Source organism: Ixodes scapularis, unplaced genomic scaffold, assembly GCF_016920785.2.
Source record: "Ixodes scapularis isolate PalLabHiFi unplaced genomic scaffold, ASM1692078v2 PGA_scaffold8__174_contigs__length_109621045, whole genome shotgun sequence".
Lineage (NCBI taxonomy): Eukaryota > Metazoa > Arthropoda > Arachnida > Ixodida > Ixodidae > Ixodes > Ixodes scapularis.
This window is the reverse complement of record NW_024609883.1, coordinates 21,410,564-21,431,602: the sequence shown is the minus strand read 5'-3', so window position 1 is coordinate 21,431,602 and position 21,039 is coordinate 21,410,564. Positions and strand designations below refer to the sequence as shown.

At 44.6% G+C, this 21,039-nt stretch overlaps 1 protein-coding gene across 1 annotated transcript in view; it reads right to left on the bottom strand.

Annotated features, from left to right (window-relative positions):
* Positions 1-7,268: 7,268 nt before the first annotated feature.
* The window catches only part of LOC8036688 (zinc finger protein 271), a 28,765-nt gene continuing 14,994 nt past the window's right edge, over positions 7,269-21,039 (bottom strand). The window contains exons 4-5 of the mRNA XM_029993391.3: positions 15,372-15,458; positions 7,269-9,291 (exon numbers count right to left, since the gene is read on the bottom strand). Of these exons, the coding sequence (XP_029849251.2) occupies positions 8,768-9,291; positions 15,372-15,458 (611 nt within the window). The 3' untranslated portion in view covers positions 7,269-8,767. The remainder of the gene's footprint in view (positions 9,292-15,371; positions 15,459-21,039) is intronic.

The window sequence follows — 21,039 nt, the reverse complement described above, 5'->3', positions numbered from 1 at the left end:
TCCCTAGATCGACACGAATTGCTGAGATCGGGTCCAGCTCGAAATAAGCAAGCAACTCGGAGCAATTCGAATGCGTTTGAAGTGGCTGCAATCAGGGACGCAAAATTTTCACGTGATACCTCGTGCCGGTGATGATGACACCGAAAGACTTGGTTCTGGTTTGAAATCAATCGTTTTGTTGGAAATAAACTGTTTCAGAAAGGTGCATTAGTATTCTTAATGAGATTTAAATGCATAAAAACACATTTATAATGCGTAATTGTGTCTAAATAGTGCAAGTAAAATAAAATTTTATGATGACGATGGCAAATTGCAGCAATTAACTGCTGCGTGTGATCGCGGGCGGCCCGTGTTGCTGGTGTTGCGACGTAACGTTTCTGGGCGAAATTGCCCCATCTGAAGCTGGCCTGAGTGGCGTGAGGGCCATCAGTGCGTGAGGGGTGTGAGGGCCGCAAGGGTGGTGAGGCACGTGAGGGCCATGAGTTAGTGAGGGGCGTGAGGGCGGTGAGTGGCGTGAGGGCTATGAGTGCGTGAGGGCTACAAGTGCGTGAGGGCCGTGAGTGGCGTGAGGGCTACGAGTGCGTGAGGGCCGTGAGAACGGTGAGTGGCGTGAGGGCGGTGAGGTTCAGTGAGGGTGAGTGAAGGGCTGAAGGTGAGTGTGACTTTGAGGGTGAGGGTGAGTGAGGGGCTAAAGGTGAGTGTAGCCGTGAGGGTGAGTGGCTTAGGTGAGTGTGGCTGTGAGGGTGAGGGTGAATGAGGGCGACCTAAAATGCCGACCTCTGGTTACGACGAAATCCTACGACAGCTCCAAAGCTGTCTTACGCACTTCTTACGATCAAATCAGTATAGTCGACAGTGTCGCGGTCGCAATGACCAACGGACATTTATTTTTCTATGTGCGCTTCTCACGCGTCCCGACTTCAAGCAGCAAGAAAAAAGTAAAAAGTACTTGAAACAGACCACGACGAACAAGAACGCTGGATCCACAAACACCCGGGAAGAGCTCCAACGGCCACGATTCCACCGACAATCACCAAGCGAGCTTGGCAGATAGGCCTAGCAGGCACTCGAACTCAGCGACCGTCTGCCCACGACCGGCTGGCGTGCTGAATGAAATATGCCCGCGCGACCCTTCTGAACCCTTCCCGTCTTATACTTTGATCGCTGACCTCAATTTTAGATTAAGAGGTCAATCTCTTCCTCTTCTCATCTCCTTGTTTTCGGAGGCAACGGTGACTTTTGCCGGTGAAAAAGCGGTGAATCTCCGACAGACGCAGGAAAGGTAAAGCAGCCATCGCTTTGACTAGCAGACGTAAAGCAGACGACGTTAACTGCGCCAACACGCCGACGCCGCTAAAGAGTGAGGAGTCTCGCTGCACACGAAAGGAGGGAAAAAGTATTTGGGAGGGAACTTGCGGACACTGACACGCTCACTCTCGGTTCTTAGCAAACAAACCTCGGCGCCTCTGGACACCTCGCCAGTGAGTCCTTTGATTTCCCTCCTTGATGCGCACCTGCTAGTTGTTAGACAAAAACAATGTATTGCTCGAGTTATTTCGTCTGCCCTCTCTGAAAGGTGAAGTCGAGCTCGCTCGACTGCCGAAAGTCGCAGGAAAGGTAAGACAGACGCAGACGACGTTGCGAGCAGACGACATTGCACAGGAGCAGACGACGCTCAGATAGGGGGTCGCGATCAGCCAATCAGGTACTTCCTTTCTCATGCGCAGAAGACGAAAAGGAGCCCACTTGCGAGGCATTAGAGAAAAAAGTGCCCTCCCCCTCTCACCCGTATGTCGTCTGCTCCGCTGAGTGGACTGTGCCTAGCATCCGGCTGGTGTGCAAACTGTTTAAAATCGCGTTAGTTTGGAAATTTCAAGTGCAGATCCGCAGATTTTGGTATGCCAGTTATCGTGTAATACTAGGCTAGATAAAGACTAACAGGGTCCAATTGCGCTGTTACCTGTATGCAAATAAAAAAAATAGGGAAGACTGTGTCAGATTGGCTGGTCTCTCCGGCGAAGAGTAAATCCGGTTGCTGTACCTTTTTTACTATACAAAGTTCGTACTGATGTAGGCCTTCAGCGACCATGAGTGGAAGTTTGAAATAAAAAATAAAATCGTGCTCTCCTGCCGCAATACACGCAGTAGTTGAGGGTAGTACTACCGGCTGACTCAACTGCTATTTAAGTAACGGAAAAAAGATGTGCTAGTTGATCATTCACCGAAATAGAACAGAGAGATATAGGCCGATTTTGGAGTAGCCATAACTATTCTAAGAACGCGAACCACTTCATGACAGCCACGAGCGAGAGTTCGATGTTCCATATTGCCCGCCGGTACAACCCAAAGATGGAGAATGGCAACCTCCCGGTTTGTCGTCTGCTAGCCGAGTCGGGCGCTGCTGTCAAACAAAATGGTGCCGCCCAGAGAGCGTTAAATGAAATTACAGAGGCTTAAAGGGGGTAGTGTAACGAACCAAACCGGAGAAGCGGCACAGTGTTGGAAGACTGCCGAGGGTGGCGCTGGCGCTTGCAGCACCGTCTTTCCGGCTATGGCTCCGGCTTGGTCAGCTTGGCTCCGGCCAGCTCTGGCCGATTCGCAGCTGTCGACTACACTGTCGTCTGCTAGCTTCACATTTTTATTCACCTGCAAACACAAAATCATGTCGTTGGAAGTTCACTGGAAACAAATAATTGTTTTTGAGGGATTTATATTAGTTATGGAGTGTGTTAGGGTGCCTCTATCTGGCCGGCCAATTGACGCACCCAACGGAGCTGCGGATCAAGGCGCAACCTACACCGTCTTCCAAGGAGCGGCCGTTCTTGATGCATGGTGGAGGCTACGCAGTAACCACACTACCCTTTTTAAGCCACTGTAATAGTGTTGTGTTGCCAACCAAGATTCTACATGCGTGCTATATCTAGTAACTCGAGAAAAGAAAACAATTCTGTACACGCATTTTTGTGAGAGAAAGTGTTTTTGGGCAAGAACAGTTCTAAATTTAACTCTCTAATTAAATATTTAAGTACATACGGTTATTTTTGTAAAATATTCTTGTAACCAGTAGGCATAGTTTCAGTTTGCTTCAACCCACTTGGTGCCAGTTTCGAAACTATGCACTCCTGCGAAAACAGGACAGGATTCTTTATTGGGACAAAAAGACTGAACGGCAGAAGCGGACCTAAAAAACGGGACTGTCCTTGGCAATACGGGACATCTGGTCACCCTAACCATAATACAAAGCGCGGTTACGACGGCCTAAGAGCTGCACTCTAACAACCTACCTGTAAATACACCTTTGACGAGAAGTGTAGATTGCTACGTGCAGTTGTTGATTTTTACGGTCCATTCTAGATCGAGCGTGGTGACCTGGGACGCCCTATGTATCCCCCTGGCCGTAAACTCACCTGCACAAGCCACGTAAATGTAGCAAGCTTCACGGGTTTTTTGAAAATTAGTGTCACTATTAGAGAAAACACCCTGTATATGACACAGTTCGTAAACAAATACTAACAGGGCGAGAGCTTCTGAGGTAAATCATTTAGGTAAATAAGGAATAGTATTGGGACCAAGACAGACCCTCGTGAGGCACCAGAGGAGACAGGACTGAGGTTAGAATTAGCTGGATTAGTAGTGACAAACAGACCGATCTACAGGGTGATTCAAGGAGACGCCAGGCTCTTTAAATCGACCGCAAAATTTGTTTTCTGAACCTATCGCGCTACGACTTCGTGCAGCGTTGCCCACAGATGGTGCATTTTTGTTTTGTAAAATTTGCAAAGAGCGAACTTACCCGAGGAAAAAGTAAAAAAAGAAAAAGGCTTAGCTCCTATAGAAATGCAGCGACGCTACCGGTCTTCCAACAACACGGCGCCGTTTCGCACGGAAGACAAAAGATGGCGCAAGCAGTCGCGACGCCAATTGCTGCCAACGAACGAGCATACGACGCTGAGCCGGCGTCTTTAGCAGACAAGGAACTGCACTTTCTTGTTGTTACCGTGCCTGTTTTTGTTACTGCGACTGTCGCCGCCTGCGGAACGCGCGCCGCTTTTGAGTCGAAAAGATTGTCTGCTAAAAACGCCGGCTCTCGGCGCCGTTTGTTGGTGCCATTCGTTGCGCCATCTCGTCTCCCGTGCAAAACCGCGCCATGTTGTCTGAAAACCGGTGGCATTGCTGCAGTTCCATAGGAGCTAAGCCTTTTTCTTTCTTTACTTTTTCCTCAGGCAAGTTCGCTCTTTGCAAATTTTACAAAAAAAAATGCACCATCTGTGGGCACAAAGTCGTAGCGCGATAGGTTAAGAAACCGAATTTTGCGGTCGATTTAAAAAGCCTGGCGTCTCCTTGAATCGCCCTGTAGAAAACAGTCACTCCAGAATAAGAGAGTGGGGTCCAGGTTAAAGCTTGTCAAGTTTGAGAAGTAGCAGCTTATGGGAAACCTTGTCGCATTCTTTGTAGAAATTGTGAAAAACTACACTGGGATCCTCGATCAAGAATGGAAAGTAAACTTTTAGTAAAGAACATCAGTTGAGTTTCACTAGATACCGTATTTACTCGCACAATGAACGCACTCGCGTAATGAACGCACCCCCCAAGTCGGCTATCGAAATTCCGACTTTTTTTCACTCGCGTAATAAATGCACCCCCAACTTGGATGTCAAAATTATGACCCCCTCACCCCACGCGCGCGAAATGAACGCACTTTTCTATCCTGGTGCAGCGAGGTCGCGAATGCATGGGCAGCGTGGGCGAACAAAATGCCTTGCAAAACGCGTTTAAAAAATTCGCAAAGATCCAACGAAAGCAAGAAAAAAAAAACACGTTTTTTTTGTTTTTTTTTGCACAGCGCAGTCTGCTTTTTGGGTTCGCGCTCCGCCGCGCGCAAGGAGGTAAGAAAGAGAAGCGCTCTAAGCGAACGAAACAGCTTGAAAAGGCGGCAAAAAAAACACGGAACCAAGAAAAAGCAAAGAGGAGCTTTTTTTTTTTCCTTTTTTTGCACATCGCAGTTTGGTTACCGGGGGTCGCGCGCCGCGCGCAAGGAGGTAAGAGCGGAGAGGCCCTCTATGCAAACGAAACAGCCTGCGAAAGGCGGTAAAAAGAAAAAGAACCCCACGGAACTGAGAAAAAACAAGGAAACGAGGAGCTTTTTTTTTTTTTTTTTTGCACAGGGCAGTTTGGTTACGGGAGGTCGTGCATCGCGGGCCGCGCGCAACGAGATAAGAAAGATAAGTGGAGAGCCCTCGCCTAAGCAAACAAAACAGCTTGCAAAAGGCGGCAAAAAAAAAAAAAAAATCCAAAAAACTAAGTAAAAAAGTTTTTTTTTTTTTTTGCACAGCTTAGTTTGGTTACGGGGTTGGGCGCCGCCCGTAAAGAGATAAGTTACTTCGATTTTTTAAGATAAAAGGTCCGTTCATTATGCGAGTAAATACGGACGCAAAAATTTTACTTTGCGTAATGAACGCCCCTCCCCCCCCCCCCCCCCAACTTTGCATAGACTTTTCGGAAAAAAAAAAGTGCGTTCATTCTGCGAGTAAATACGGTATTTACGAAAGCCATGTTGAGTGTGTGAAAATAAATGAAGTTTTAATCTAAAAAACTTAAGTGCGGGTAACTGTGCTTCATAATTTTACGTCCATGTTTGGTTTCAATAGAAAACTTCTGCCATCAAGAGGAGTTTACAAACAAGTGGAAAAGTGAGGCCCAGCACCCGCCTGTTCGGAAACTGCAGAGGCTTATCAATAGAGCCCTGCGCAGATAAGACATCATCCACATTCAATCTGCAGACTTCATATCAGCGTCCTGCAATGTTCTTAAATATCCGCATCCGCAGACTTTGTATTTGCGTCCAAACCGCATCCCACCCATAATTCGCACGTTCATTTTACATCATAAAGTCAAACATGCATTCACACAAACACAAAAAAAGTGTTTGAATGGTATTCTAATGAACAGCGTGTTTGTGTGGGACAACATTGAAGAGTACACATGTAAAACAAAGACGATCCTAAAACCCATTTGCTTACCTTTGTAAAAAAACTCTTGTCAGAATATGGTAAAAGTATTTTATTGTATTTATAAAATAAGCAATGATCCTTCCAAACACACTTTGCATCGCTGGAAAGATGATGGCAGTCATGAGATTGTCTTAGGAGTCCACACTGAGACTGCCCAGAGTATGAGCTCAAAGGAATAAAATTTTAATATTTTCCTTTTTGCTTTGTAAAACACACCTCAAGCAGACACATATTTTATACACATGAAAATGAACAAAGGACAAACTAATAACATTTTGTCATTTTATTTAGGCCAAACAATAAAAAAAGAGTAATAGGAAAGGCACTCACTTACCGCAGGCGAGTACACCACAGGGAAAATATCACAATATTCAATAATGGCAACACCTTCCATCGGTTTCAGTTTTCAACACGAACCTTCAATTGTATGCTTGGGACCATATGCATAAAAACACCCAGTGCCAACTGTCAAGAAAAAAAAAACTCGCATACACGCCATATCATGAACAAGGACGAATTCAGGCTGGTTTACCTCTCTTAAGGGGAGACACCCCCTGGGAGGGTCAACTTTTGAACCCTTTGCTTAAGATTAATGAAATTTACAGGGTAGGCTGGTGGTCATGCTAGAAGGTGCATAACAAAATTTTAGGTCTGTCAGTTAATTGGGAAGGAAATTAGGGCAGCTTCTATCAGCAACACCCCTACACTGTTTAGTTAATCTATCGTCAGAAAACTATCACAATATTAAAGATTTTTATTTGCTAGATATGTAGCAGAATGCCTAGGAGGTGTGCCTATGGAAAGGTTTTTGTAAAAAGTAATTGATTTCTATAAATTTTCTTTACTGCGAAATTTGTCAACTTTTTGGTCTTCTGTGTCTACGACAAAATGTCAACATTTTTTATAAAAGACATCCGTAAAGTGACAAACAAACTCCATAGGCGCATTCCTTATTAAATTTCAGTCAGGGAAAGTGAGGAACGAGCCTTGCCTGTATTTCCATTCTCAAACGATAGATTGACTAAAATGGAATTTATACAAAAAAGTGGAACGGAGAAAAATGTGTTCAAAGTGCTCCAAACCCTACCTTTCCTTTAGCTTTGGAGGACAGAAAATAATTTATAAAAAATTAACTATGCAGTTTAAACTAGTGAAAATTTCTGGGAATACTCTCTGGATGTAGATGGATGTAAATATGTAATTTTTCAAAATCAATGTTTTTTGAAGAATCTTTTTTTCTCCGGGTAGTGTCCCCCCTTAAATCGATGCCGGCCAATGAGAAGTTACTCTCCGTTGGTGCACTTGATGCTGGGATGGCATGCACAAACTGCGCTACGAGAATGGGGTGCGGAGACTCAGGCTGGTGCAAGTTGCACCACTCCAGAGGGGGAAACAGAACAAACGGTTCCGGAACAAATGGTCCCTGAACTAATGGTCCCAAGTACAAACTAGGAAAAAATGGTCCCAGATATATATCGCCAATGTGGCTCCTGCGTTTTCGGATAAATCTGATAAAATCCAATAACACTCGTCGAATTTCGATGCTGCCGGTTGCACAAACTCTACAGGTTTTTATATTTTTCTGAGAAGCTCAGAAATGTTTTGCCTAATGGAAACTTAACGCACCTATAAAGGCATCGAGCTTTGCTCGTTATGTGTGATATGGGAGTATTTTGTGTTGACCCGAAACACAGCTCACACTCAAGTGTTTGTGAGGATGCATCTTTACTCAAGAATCACATTCCTTATCTCCTTTCCTTCTCGGGTCATGCGCGTGTTCCATGAGGTTGGGGAATCCTATGCCAGTATCCTGTTTTCTTTGAACTTTGGGGGTAGTGGGGATATTTATACAGCGTGTAGTTGGTCAGCCATTTAAGTTGCGACGAGTCTCACGCTGCAGATGAGCAATTTAGCCAGTGCGTGATACACGACCGCACGCCGGTATGATGCTCATCCAGATCATTTTCTTTGAACTAAGCCCCAATAAACGGCGATTTTGGTACGACTTAACCCTGGAAAATATTGAACCTCCGGGAGGATATAAAACCCACAAAAAACACCGCCCAAATCTAAAAACAAAAAGTTAGCCCCTAAAACACTGAGCACTAGCTACAACTGAAATCAAACAGGTCAGACGAAGCCAGTTTTTCCAAAGGGATTTGTGCTGACACCCCAGAAAGGTTTATCGGACCGATTCAAAGCTAGACAACCAGTACAGTAAAGAAGCGCTTGCAAACCGTCAACACAGGGGAACCTTCGCCTGCACGTTAGTATGTAGCCGACCAGAGCACAACTCTGACTGCTCTCATATATGAGGCGCATTATACCGGACCGCCTTTCTTTTCAGACAAATCATCGCTCTGCTCAGGCCGGCTGACGCAGACGAGTTGTGGGACATATGATTCTATGACCCCTCATGCGTTTGAATGTGCCTCACCAGGTACTTCCGCACCTTAAAGGCATTGGAACAGTGCTCACATATGTAAGGTCTCTTCCATATGTGTTTGCATGTGGCAGATCAGGTTCCCACGCACACTAAAAGCTTTGGCACATTTTTTACATGTGAAAGACACTTTGCCCATGTGGCTTCAAATGTGCTGTGTCAGGTTCCCATGTGAAGTGAAGGTTTTGGAACATTTATCGCATTTGTAAGGTATCGCACCTGTATGCGTTTGAACATGCCGCCTCAGGTTCGTACGGTTACTAAAGGCTTTTGGACATTACTTGCATTTGAAAGGTCTCTCGCCTGAGTGCCTTCAAATGTGTGCCTTTAGGGCTGCACGCATATCAAAGGTTTGGGAACATTTACCAGTGTGGGTTTGCATGTGGATGGCCAAAGTATCACTTTGAGCAAATGCTTCAGAGAACTCCTGGCACTTGTGAGGCTTTTTACTTGCGTGGACTTGGATGTGAGAGTCCAGGGAACTACTAAGAAAAAATGTTTCGGAGCTCTCCTGACATCTGAAAGGTTTTTCACATGTGTGCATTCCAATGTGATTGACCAGTTGACTATTTTCCTGAAAAGCTTCTGGACACAGATGACACTCAAAAGTTCTTTCTGGCTCGTCAATTTCAGTGTTGCATCTCATGTCTTGCTCTTTGGAAGGGGGATCTGCTGGGCACTGCTGGCGCTCGAGGTGTTGATCGCTATGGACAACCAGGTGACTGAGGATTCCACGCTGATCCCCCGCAACATGGGTGCAGAAACAGCATTTGAAGAGAATGCCTGTTGTGGGTTCTGATAGAGAGTTGATCTCCTTTGAGCACGCCCCTCCTTTACCTACACAACAAACATCCCCGTGAGCGTTAGGAAAGGAAACAAAAAACATTCACAATAAATATGGCCATAAATGGTAGGCACGCTTTAAGGAAGTAATTAGTACCGTGTGAATCTCTAGGCATTAAACCCCTTGACACACTTTTGTGCAGCAAACGTGCATCAAGACACAGTTTCGGCTACTCTGATGCGGCTACGACACAAATGAGCATATGTTTAATCCGGAAGTGTGTTCATCTGTGTCCCTCAGCTCAAAGTCACTGTTCATATTGCTAACAATTAAACAAGCACACTTCCCTGTGGCGAATGCACTGGTAATTGGCAAACATTTCATGGGTCTCCAATCACCTGCAAGCTACCGAAGTTATACTTGATATGGCATTGAAACAAATGCCAAGAAAAACTTTCTGGACTGCAGGGATAGCAGACAATGGGCTTGGAAGAGTCATTCCTGAGATGGTGCAATTATGTTAGAAATTTTCTCTTGGACAGTGACATGACTGATGAGAACCTTCCATTTACAGGCAAGTTTATGAAGCAGTTGTACAGGTCTCAAAAGAGAAGAGGTGGCCTACAAGATAAGTAAACATTGCTTTCCCCGACAATAGCAAACTAAAAAAAAAAGGCATGGCTTGGAAGTTTGTTTAACATGCCCTGCAAATGTTGAACACATAGCAAACATGCGAGGCAAGCACAATGATATTTTGAATAAAGTAAGATTATTTTCTTTTGCTTTAATACAGTGAAATCCTGCCCAAAATTGAATGACGAGATGGAAGTGGAAGGAGATGTGTTAAGAAAACAAAAGAGGCTTTTAGAGTGTTTGCTGAAATATACTGCCCCCATGACAGCTGAGCCCAGGTTTAAACCTGGATTATGGGAAAGATAGATGAGACAAAAAAGGTGCGTGAAACCTATTAGAATGGTTAATGGCCGATGCTGTTTTCCAAGGACAAAATAAACACAAATGATATAAATTTCTAAAGGTCTCTGGGCTTGAAGCACGAACATGAGGACAGAGCAACACTAAAGGCTGGTTCACACACTTGAGCGCCATCGACTGTGTCGCAACCAGCGACGAGGAGAGAACACCCTGGTACACTGGTGCCATCCACCAGGTAGCTCTGCAACACTTCCAAATCTACGTGAACTGCACCGAGCAGGGATGGGCAGTATTTCAAATACAAGTATTTGAAATACGTATTTCAAATATTTTGTGTATTTTGCATTTGCATTTAATTACAAATTAGGTAATGTATTTGACATGTGTATTTCAAATACAATTGTAATTAAATACAATTTTGTGAGCGAAAATACATCCCTCAAATTTATTATCACGACAATTCTTGTTTTGTTGCATGTGATTGTAAGATATAGCCTCCTTCATTTATTCGGCCATGAGGATTTTTTTTTTTTTTTCTCCTCCGGCTTTATTTTAAAGGCACGTTCCAGAGCAGAAAGAAAACTACGTTCTGCACCGAATGCAGTGTCTCTTAATCAAGCACACGCGTTTAGTGGCTTTGTGATTACGGTGCTAGTCCAGGGCACGAATAGTGACGAAATCGACGTTCACATGCAGACTAGCTAAATGAGTGCCTGTGACAACTTGTGATGCTTTCCAGCCTGATTTCAATCCATATTTTTGCCTGGAAAATTCTAAATGCGCGGGTCGTCCAGATTTTCGTAACTGGTGCGAGTTGAAACAATAAAAAATTCTCTAGCTAGTGCTGTGCATCTTGGTCGTCTCGGTTCTTTGTTGGTCTATACCAAAATGTAATCGACAAAAAAAGCTGCTTGAAGCTCTGTAACTTTCTTCACTTATTATGTCCAAGCTGATCACATTTTTTTAATTATATTTCTATTACGTTACTAGAGCCCCGCACACTAACTCCCGAGTGTGCGATGCAAAATTAAAATGAGATACCCAGAAACCCGTTGCAGGTGCCTTGAAGTCGTTGACGCAAATTTTGAGGAATGTATTTGGAAAAGTATTTGGAGGAGACCAAATACATCTGGTCGTATTTGTATCTTGTATGTGAATGTTTTTTTGTGAATGTAATTATATTTGTAATTAAATACATTTTTGACGAAGTATTTTGTATTTGTATTTCGATACATATTTGCATTATTTTGCCCATCCCTGGCACCGAGTGAAGGTTTTGTAGTATTTCCGAGATCGACCATGTTATCTACCGTACTTAGTCCCACGATGAACACACTTTTTTCCCTTAAAAATTCACATATATTTGGGAGGTGCGTTCATTACGCGGGATCAAATTTTTCCATTCATGCACGGCGTAAAATGTCATTTTAGGTGTCAGTACGGCATGACAGGGTACTGTGGCATGTCTCCACTGACGGAGGCGCACAGACGGCTGGTCGTGGGCGCACCACAGTAACCATGCTCTATAACTTACAAACCCTTTTTAGGGCGCTTTTGGCGTGCCTTTTGCCGAAGGAAAACTGCCCTGTGAACCTCACACGGCACGGAGAGCGACGCAACCATTCTTAGGCCTGACCAGGTTCATGACTTCACTGTCCGAAAGCGGACCACAGGCGACGGATTGTTTGTTAGCATCAATGTATTCGACGGGCAAGGCATTCCTGGGGCTGCTCAATTCCTCGGCCCCAACATCCTTCGGCGTGTGCGCTGCGCACACGTAACGAAGCTGGTAGTCGAAGACAGTCGAATACACTGCTCAATACTCACCAATGTTGTGATGTACACAATTAGCATTTTTATATTATACTTTTTGAGAAAAATAAAATACCTGGCATTCTAAAGCATATATTTCTCACATCTTGCTAATTTGCATTTCCAAAATACATTTCTGTAACTCACAAGAGACACTGGAAGCGAATTCTATTCACATTAAATAGATGAGCAATTAACACTAGCTCGGTCTTTTTTTAAAAACACTTCTTCTGACAGGGTTGAATTCCGATGAATTTGTGCGGCAGGGATGAATTCCACTTTTATATTGATGGTCAATGTGAGTGGAAATATACGAAGGAAGCTTATCTTTTAGAGCAGGGTTAGAGTCACAAATTTAATGAAGACATTCACGAGATATTTTGCAATGCAAGAGAGGAAGAGATAGGTTAGCTTTCATAGATCTGATGCAGCGCTTTACATGTTAGAACATACTAGAGTTTTAAATAGAAGCAATTTCAAAGACATAGGGGCCAATGTAAAATTTTGTTTTAGATATCCGAGCATAGAGATAGAGTTGGCAATAGCAACTGTATGATCAGAATTAGTCTGACATGACAATAAAAATAATGTAAACACCAAGATATTTGTAGGAAGTCACGTACTCGAAGGGGGAGGTACCAAGATATAGTATGACAATGGTGGTGTTACGTCGAGATAGCTTTACATTTGTTATTCATGGTGCATAACAGTCATGCACCGCAAGTTGCACCATACCATAACTTCGTTCAAATCGGATCTGTCGTGCGCAAATTACAGAGGGCACTTCTCCAGCTATCATCATCATTGTTTGTGATGTCACAGGTAGGACAGACTGGAACAGACCGCGCAAATCTTGGATCCGTCTGCTCGCTTGATGCGCTGTTTAGGTAACGTGCGGCAAAGCCTGTTTCACGGGTTGTGTTTATTTGGTTAAGTGATACTTGTAGTAAGACATTTTACCAAAGCTTGGAATCGTGGCATGGATAGTCGTGCTAACAAAAACACTTTTGGTGCTTAGGTGTCGAAGCGCTGGGACGGTGGTGCACTGTTCTCTACCCAGTGCAAAAAGCTGGATAATGAAAATAGATTTCTTAGTAAAAATTCAATAGAACAAATTAATCAATTGCCTGAATTTGCCGGCCCATATCCCACAATTTAGGAATTTATGAACATTTCTGCTTTTCTTTCGAGCAGGAGTTGTGATGTGACAAACTTCTTTACCATGTATTCAATGCAGACTTCAACAGAAGCGTCGGAATCGACAGGCTCACTGTAGCTAAAACAAGAATGCGGGCACTTTGCAACACAACTGTGTGCACGTGCACAGCTAAGAAGAAAACACGCCACTTACTCTACTGCATACAAAACCTTTTTTTCTACAACAACCTCCATAGATATAAAAAAAAAAGGATCAGAGGGGCTGTGAATAGCCCTGCCGTACGCCGTGCAACCTGTAACGTGAAGCTCCAGGCATGCTTTTAAACGTTTGAAGGTTTTCTAATATAAAAAGCAACTTCAGGGCACTGTGATTCATTAGAAATGTAACTCACAAAACCTTTGTACACGTTTCTTTAATCAATAAAACATTTTTAATCGACACAGATGCGAACCAACACAGCAAGCACTCCGTGCTTTGACATAGCGCGTCGTCTGCTCGCATCCTACCAGCTCCGTCAAAGGAGGGCACCCACGAAGCGGTGCCACCAAAACATTAGAGGTAGCCGTGGCTCATAGAACCGGACACCGTATAACCCAGAGAAGGAGGTAGCCAGTCTCTGGGGGCAGCGCTTTATTAGGCTCGGTGAATGTGTTGCTTCGACATGTTCTAGCACCCGACTGCCTGTCTCGTCTCACCAGCACCGCCCCTTTTGAATCGACCGATCAGTGCCTACACGCGCACATCTAATAACCCAGCGGCAATGGCGCTTAGTCTGCTGCCTTATGCGTGACAGTAGGGTTGGTACGATGTGACGCAGGAATCAAATGCAAGAGCTTTGCAAGTGTTCATTTCCAACTCAGATTCAGACAATCTGTGGGGGACACACCGTCGGCTCTAAAGCCCTTTGCTGTGCAGAAGTTTATCGAGGCGTCTGTGGAGGTTGGAGCTTCGCTCTTATTGCGTATATCTTTGTCACCATCAAAACTGAAAGCAACTGAAAAGGAACTGCGAACACTTCCCTGCCTGCCGCTGACTTGCGAAAGCAACGGTGCCTCCTAAAATACAAGCTCATTACCGCCATTGGTGTGGCGAAAATTAAACTCTTATATCAGCCACCAGATGGCACTGGAATTCGGAAAGGGTCTATTCTACCTTTGGAATGGCAGCTACGTTCATCCCTTTCATGGGTGTTCAAGCTGATGAATGGTACGAGCTGCTTCTGCTACGATGGTGCACAAAACCCGAGGCAGTAGACAATTCAGTTCAAAACATGCTGCCATCACTTCATCATAAAATCCTGAAATGAACAAACTTGGTAACAGTAGCAAGAAAATTCACACAAAAATGCTGCTGCTACGCTCGACCGGGAAAAGTATGCCACAATGCCTGCGTAAGGATGTAAAATTAGTTTTCATTTTTTATATCATATTTACTTGAATAAGATCTAAAACTTTATTGTACTGGATAAAATTACCTACATCCTTAAATAAAAAAAAAACAAAAAAACATTTCTACATTATGATTATAATAAACCCTGAAGAAGGGGAACAAGGGGGACAAAGGACAAACACAAATCTCAAAATCTTGTCCAGCTTGCTTGCACCTTTGCAGTGAATGTATTATCATCATTCTACATCATGAGGGCGATTTTTGAGACAGGCAAAACTGCAGTTCTTTTCCACCTCACCTGCAGAAACCAACCGGGGCCTAAGGTCCCTTTATACTGAAAGAAAGCGCAAACCTTCTCCCCTGCACCATTTACTCCTTTCTATCGAAGCAAATCCTCCCCGCCCAACGTTTTCGACAGCTGTGCCATCGCCATGAGAGTGCGACCCTGCAATGTGTGCCTAGACGCGTCTAAGCGGGCCTGCCCATTATTGTTTGGAGTCGCATGCGGCAGCTTGGAAAAGTTTGTTCTTGAAATGTGGAGACAGTTCTGTTTTACAACATAAAAAAACCCTAGCATTTCTGCACCTTTACTCGAGTTCATAAGTGTGAGATGATGTATCGAATGGTTAATGTAATCGCAAGCAGAATCTGAGTCGCTCAGGTTCAAAGGCAAAATGGAAGACAAACACAAGTGATTTAAAGGAATAGAAATGCTGTAGCAATTATTTTGGGACATCGACACGCACTGGAGAAATATGTTGTGTTCACCCATTTATTGCATGCAACGCATACTATGTTGCAACAGCTCAATAATTTCTAGGCACAATGACAGCAACTTACCAGAAGGGTCACAGACTGAACCGGAGCCTCGAGTTGTCCATGCTGCGTGGCCTGGTTTTTCCGAGGCAGCTGATGTAAGCACGAGGTCTGCAACAACAAGGTTGAAAAGCGCAATATCTTTCTCGTCACAATGACAGCAACCTGGGCAACTCAACAGCTCACTATTCGCGCCTCGAGCTCGTTGCTCGCCCTCTTGCAGCGGAAATGGGGAAACGCTCTATTGAAGGTCACCCAGTTCTCCTGCTCAGCGCACATGGCAGAACTGCTCACGATCATGGTTTGCAAACAGTCATTTCTGAATTCAATGCATTCTCCCAGTGTAGTGCTGCAGCGAGAATGGGATTCAACCTTTCTCGAGTTTTAGTATTGCGTATAGACCTTTCCGAAAAGAGCTCTTCGGACGGCGCCATCTTGCGACTCCCACAACCCCCCTATTGGCCGGAAACTCCGGTCACCCCCCCGCGCTGTGGAAACCCAGTAAGCACGACTCTCCACCTTCATTGAACGCTGAAAGTTTGCCATCTTTTCTTGAAAGTTTTTACTTTACTTGCCAATCAAGATGCTTACATTTTTTGTATTATATTCCACCGTGAGAACCAGAGAATATCAGGGCTCGTAGCCTGCTCGCCCTTCACGGAAAACGAACGAAGAGAGAGAACGTCCAACGGCTGGCAACGTGGGCTGTTCTTCAAGGATTATCTCCGCAGTGATAATCTCCAAAGCCTTCAAGATCTTCGGAAAAATGGCTCATTCAGTGTGGAATATGCAGACACGTCCGTTCCTTGGCCTCGGTTTTGTGTGAAATACAAGCTCTCTTTAAAATATGCCCAACCAGGGTGTCTAGCAAATTATTATTTTGAAATTCCCCGACTTTTCCAGGTTTTCCCTGACAATTTAAGGTGAAATTCCCTGACCACTGTAGAGGCGGTTAAGCATATACACAAACTCATCTCTGTGACGTCACGGCGCGGTGGTGGCGCATCGGTTGCACTTCCGGTCTGGGGCTGTGGGCAGAAGTCCCCATGCCAGAGGTGTATTCCTGCGTTGTTTTGAAAGGAACCAGACAAAAACCTGCCTTCTCGTCAAAACGCCGCGACTGGGGCTGAACCAAAAGTGTCGAGAAAGGTTTGAAGGTCAGTTTTCATGCGTTCGGTTCGTCCGAGAATCTGGATATGTGCCGTGAAAAGGGAAAAGCAGACGCCGTCGGACAACGATTGCTTGGGCGGGAAGCACTTTGGGTTGAATTCACGAATACTTTTGGTCATCAGATGTATTTGTTTTGTTCCAACATGAGTGCCAGAAAACTGTCAAGTTGTGCGGACCACCTGTGGACTACGTTCAGTGCGTCTTCAAGTTCAAACGGCCGCCTGATTGTTTGAATTGTCGTCTGCTCTCTTAGACGACGCCGGTCCGTAGACCAAATGTTGGCCCGGTACTTACGATAAGAAGTGAGTGCAGGCCTCAAAAGACTCAAATTTGAAGGTTGGTAAGCAGGCTCGATGTAAACAGTAGATACAAGGAGATGTTGGTCATTGTTACCAGTGACCAACACCGACTTGTTGTTATGCCTAATTCAGTTGGTCCGATTCTGCTTGCGATTCAGTATCGTCGTCGACCATCTCAGCTACAGTTCACGTTTTTGCAACCCAAGCGGCGTCGCCGACTCAAAATTTTGAGCGAAATCTCATCATGCGAATCAGGCTTTAGCGTACAATCTGCGGCGTCCACGCGGAAGGAATCGTCACAAGTCACATTATTCACGCGAAGTTTTGCAGTGTAACGAGCCTCGGTAATTTCGCTGACACCGCTCAAGATTGTCAGACATCGCCAGGAAGACGGAGAACCAACAATTCGAACGCGAAAAAGGGCAGGGGACTCACACAGACGCCGACAACATCGCATTTCAATGGTTTGTTTATGGGCGACGGCGAGCTTCTTGCCCACACCCCCATCGCGCATGCGCGGCGCTGGTGGCGTCTGCTAGGGGCGCTCCGGGCGCTCCGATTTGTTTGTAAACATGAGTTCCAGATTAAACGAGCACTTTCTTGCCGCCGACATAGTCAGCGAAGAGGCCACTTCCGGAAACACAATGAAAACATGACGCTCAAACATATATGTCAATAACCGAATGGCAGCATGGCCACCAGATGCACACTTTCGGCTTAAGGTTTGGATTAAATTACCGTCTGCGGCTTTCCTATTTGTTACTAAATGTAGTAGCTCTAACAGAATCTAGCCTAGTGTCGCGCCCTCAATCCAATTCAATCCCGTACAAGGCTTGGACTGGATTCGTCGGCTCTTCCCTTTCCATCGGGTAGTATACTCTACATCGGATGAGCAGAGTCTGCGCTCCACTCTAAGCAGAATTTATTGCCTGTTTTTCTGCCCCCAAATCGTTGCACCTTTGCTCAGGGAACTCGATGGCATTTCGGCTCATTTTCCCTGAAAGGGCTCACTTTTTGACAATATCCCTGACAATTCCCCGATTTTTCCCGGTAATTAAAATTTCCCTGACAATTCCCGGTTTTCCCGGTCACTAGACACACTGGCTACAATAAGTCCGGATTCTGTCTGACTGTCGTGAAGTGATTGCCCTCGACACTAGATCTGATATTCTGTGTTACTTGAGATGTTTCTCAAATAAACCCTGCTCGGATAACGTGGCACTGTGGGGTACGTACAAAATGTTCAAATGATCAGACTTCTTGAATGTTATGTTGCGAGCGGGGTATACCTATGACTTTTGGCTATATCGCGTGATTAAATATTTCCTACAGTTAAGAGCTTTATAGATTGGCAAGGCAGCGAGTGTTGGGTGGCGTGAAAAATCTGCGTAAAATAAAACAAACATTAGAGTTGCACTTGTTCTGTCGCACAAGAACTCACTAGATATAGTTTTTATTTGTTTGTATTTGTTCCCAGAAATGGTAAATTCCCAGAAATGGTAAAATACTTTCTCAAAGACACTAAAGAAATTTCTTTTGCCACGAAACATACAAAAAAAACAATAAAAGGCAGCAATTTAGCTGCCACCAGTGTTAGGAATTGCAACTTTACGGGCTGCCACAGCCCACCGACGAGAAAACCTACAGCCCCGCAGAGTCGGGCAACACTGACATACTCTCAAAACCAGGGACGCGCACTGTAAAATGCTCGGAACGAGACTGCCACTGGAAATGTCTATAAAAGCAAACGAAAGCGCTGCGTGTTTGCGTGCTCCATGCTGTGCATGTCCATCGTCGCCATGTGCCAACCTAAGACCGCAATTTTGCGATTCGTGCATATGCGGTGTCGAACATGCAACGTTAACGCAAATACAGTGCTTGTGTATGCTTACCATTTTTTCCGGTGTATAAGACGCACCCCCTCTCCCCCCTTTTCGCAAGTTTCTACGTAAAAATTAGTATATAAGACGTAAGACGCACCTGTGTATAAGACGCACCGCCGAAAATTGTGGAAAAGAAGTGTGTGTTATGTATATGAGACGCATCATTGTATAAGACGCACCCCCCACTTTTCGCAACTGTCTAAGTAAATATTAGTACATGAGACACACCGCAGCAAATTTTGGAAAAAAAGTGAGTCTTATACGCCAGAAAATACGGTATACGTACAGTCGAACCCCGTTATAACGAACTAGCATAGGGAGTAGAACTTTGTTCGCTATATGCGATTTTCGTTATAAAAGTGCCCAACAAAATTGACACGAATGTTTCCGTAATCAAACCCGTGCAAGAATGTGCACAGCACTAAGATATAAAAGTCCGCTATTGCGGACCATGAGATCCTTATCTGTCACTAAGCAGCATTACAAAAAAAGATAGATTGGAGCATGAGGATATCAGTTTTCAACACGAGAAACGACGTTAGCTGGATCTATTATTCCATTTATTTGAAGACGTGATTTTGGGCGGGTGCCTCTTCACCTGGAGCCACCACGCTGGGTCCAACCACTGCTCGCGCTGAAATCGTCATGCCCTAACAGACACACCAGACTGACTGCTTTCGTTTGAAGAAGCTGACCAGATACCGGCAAATTTCGTGCCCTTACGTCCTTAAATCATGAGTACAGAACCTGTCCCACGTCCGGGTTTAAACAAGGCCTAAGATTGGTCAGTCAAGTCTTGACGGTGTTGTTTGCATAGCAGTCTTCGATCTTCTTCCTTGCAATCAGGATGGTAGATATCATGCTTGGTTCAAGCTCAAAGTCCGCAGTGATGTCTTTTTTCTTCTGACTGCTGTCCACCGCCCTCAAAACCTTTACTTTGTCTCCAGAGAGACAGCTTTTCCCTTCATCGCCATTCGCAGCTCCGCTACGAGTGGTGTGGTTGGCGGTTGGCTTTAGACTGCACTGGTTCTTGATGCCACGTATAGAGGCCAGCAGCGGCGCAATTGCCCGTATTCGCTCGAATCATAGGTGGCTCTACCTCCCGAAACGCCCATTTTTGCTCATTAGGCGGTCTATACTTTCTGAATTTTTTGTTTAGAAATTACTTTTTGTATTTTTTCTACTTTTTAATTACCTTCATAGTATTTTGTGACGCTAGAAAAGCAGGAATTGCTTCGCTATAGCCGATAGCGCGTCAGATTTCACGGTTTCGGTATACAACTAGAACTCCCATCCAAAAAAAACATGACGAACAAAACTTTGTGATTAGTTTGCTATATCCAATAATTCGTTATATCAGTGTTCGTTATAAAGAGGTTCAACTGTACATGCAATACTAAAACTCACTACTGTTTCACTGGTTTTCCTACGCCAACAAAACGTGCTGCAGTGAGCAGACATGCAAGCGTTCCTTCAAACTGGAAAGGCTGAAGTGGGCAAAACATTGTATCTTGGTATGGTACATGGATCGCGTCTTCGATTGGTGTGTTTAGCGTCCTATCCTGCCCATAGATCAAACGTGGTCCCAAAGTACCCGAAGTGGCAACAGCTGACGTCACGGAAACCGAAGTGTCATGCTGTTGGATGTCGCGATCCTGGCGGTTGGCCGTAGAAATGCTGGCGAAAAGCACGAGCGAACGCAAGTGTCGCTGTTGTCACGGCGTCCCAACTTCCGGCTACTGTAGCTTTCGTGGACTGTCACAAGAGAGAGCGACCTGCAGCAGAACAGGCATCTGCTACATCCACCACAACTGTTGGGACGCTGCCAGGATTGCGACCGGCGACAGCGTGACACTTCTTTGACGTCATCAAGGGAAAATCGAGGAAATCTTTTTTGGACACGGTAAACACACCAGTCGGAGACGCTTTCCAGGCACCATAACATTGGGGCATTTGGTCCCGGAAGGATTGGTGGCTACCTCGGATGTTTTGCCGATCGTCAAAAGAAGAGCACAATATGCTTTACCCACAATTAATGTAATTTTACATGGATTACTCAGACTAGCTAGAATGTTTTAATTGATTTTAGACTATTTTATTTTTGTAACCTGTTAATTGGAAATGTTGCAATTGGCACCAGTGATGATAATTTGCAACTTTGGATTGCCATAGTTGTTCACACATTGGAAATTAGACCAAAAGCAACAAATTCTTTAAAGCTTGAAAAACTATGTAATAAAATATCTTAATTGTATTATTATTAATACAAATTGTGGTAATGTAAGCCCCCAATAAATGCACAAAAATTAAAATATGCCATTTAACCATAATAGCCTTTAC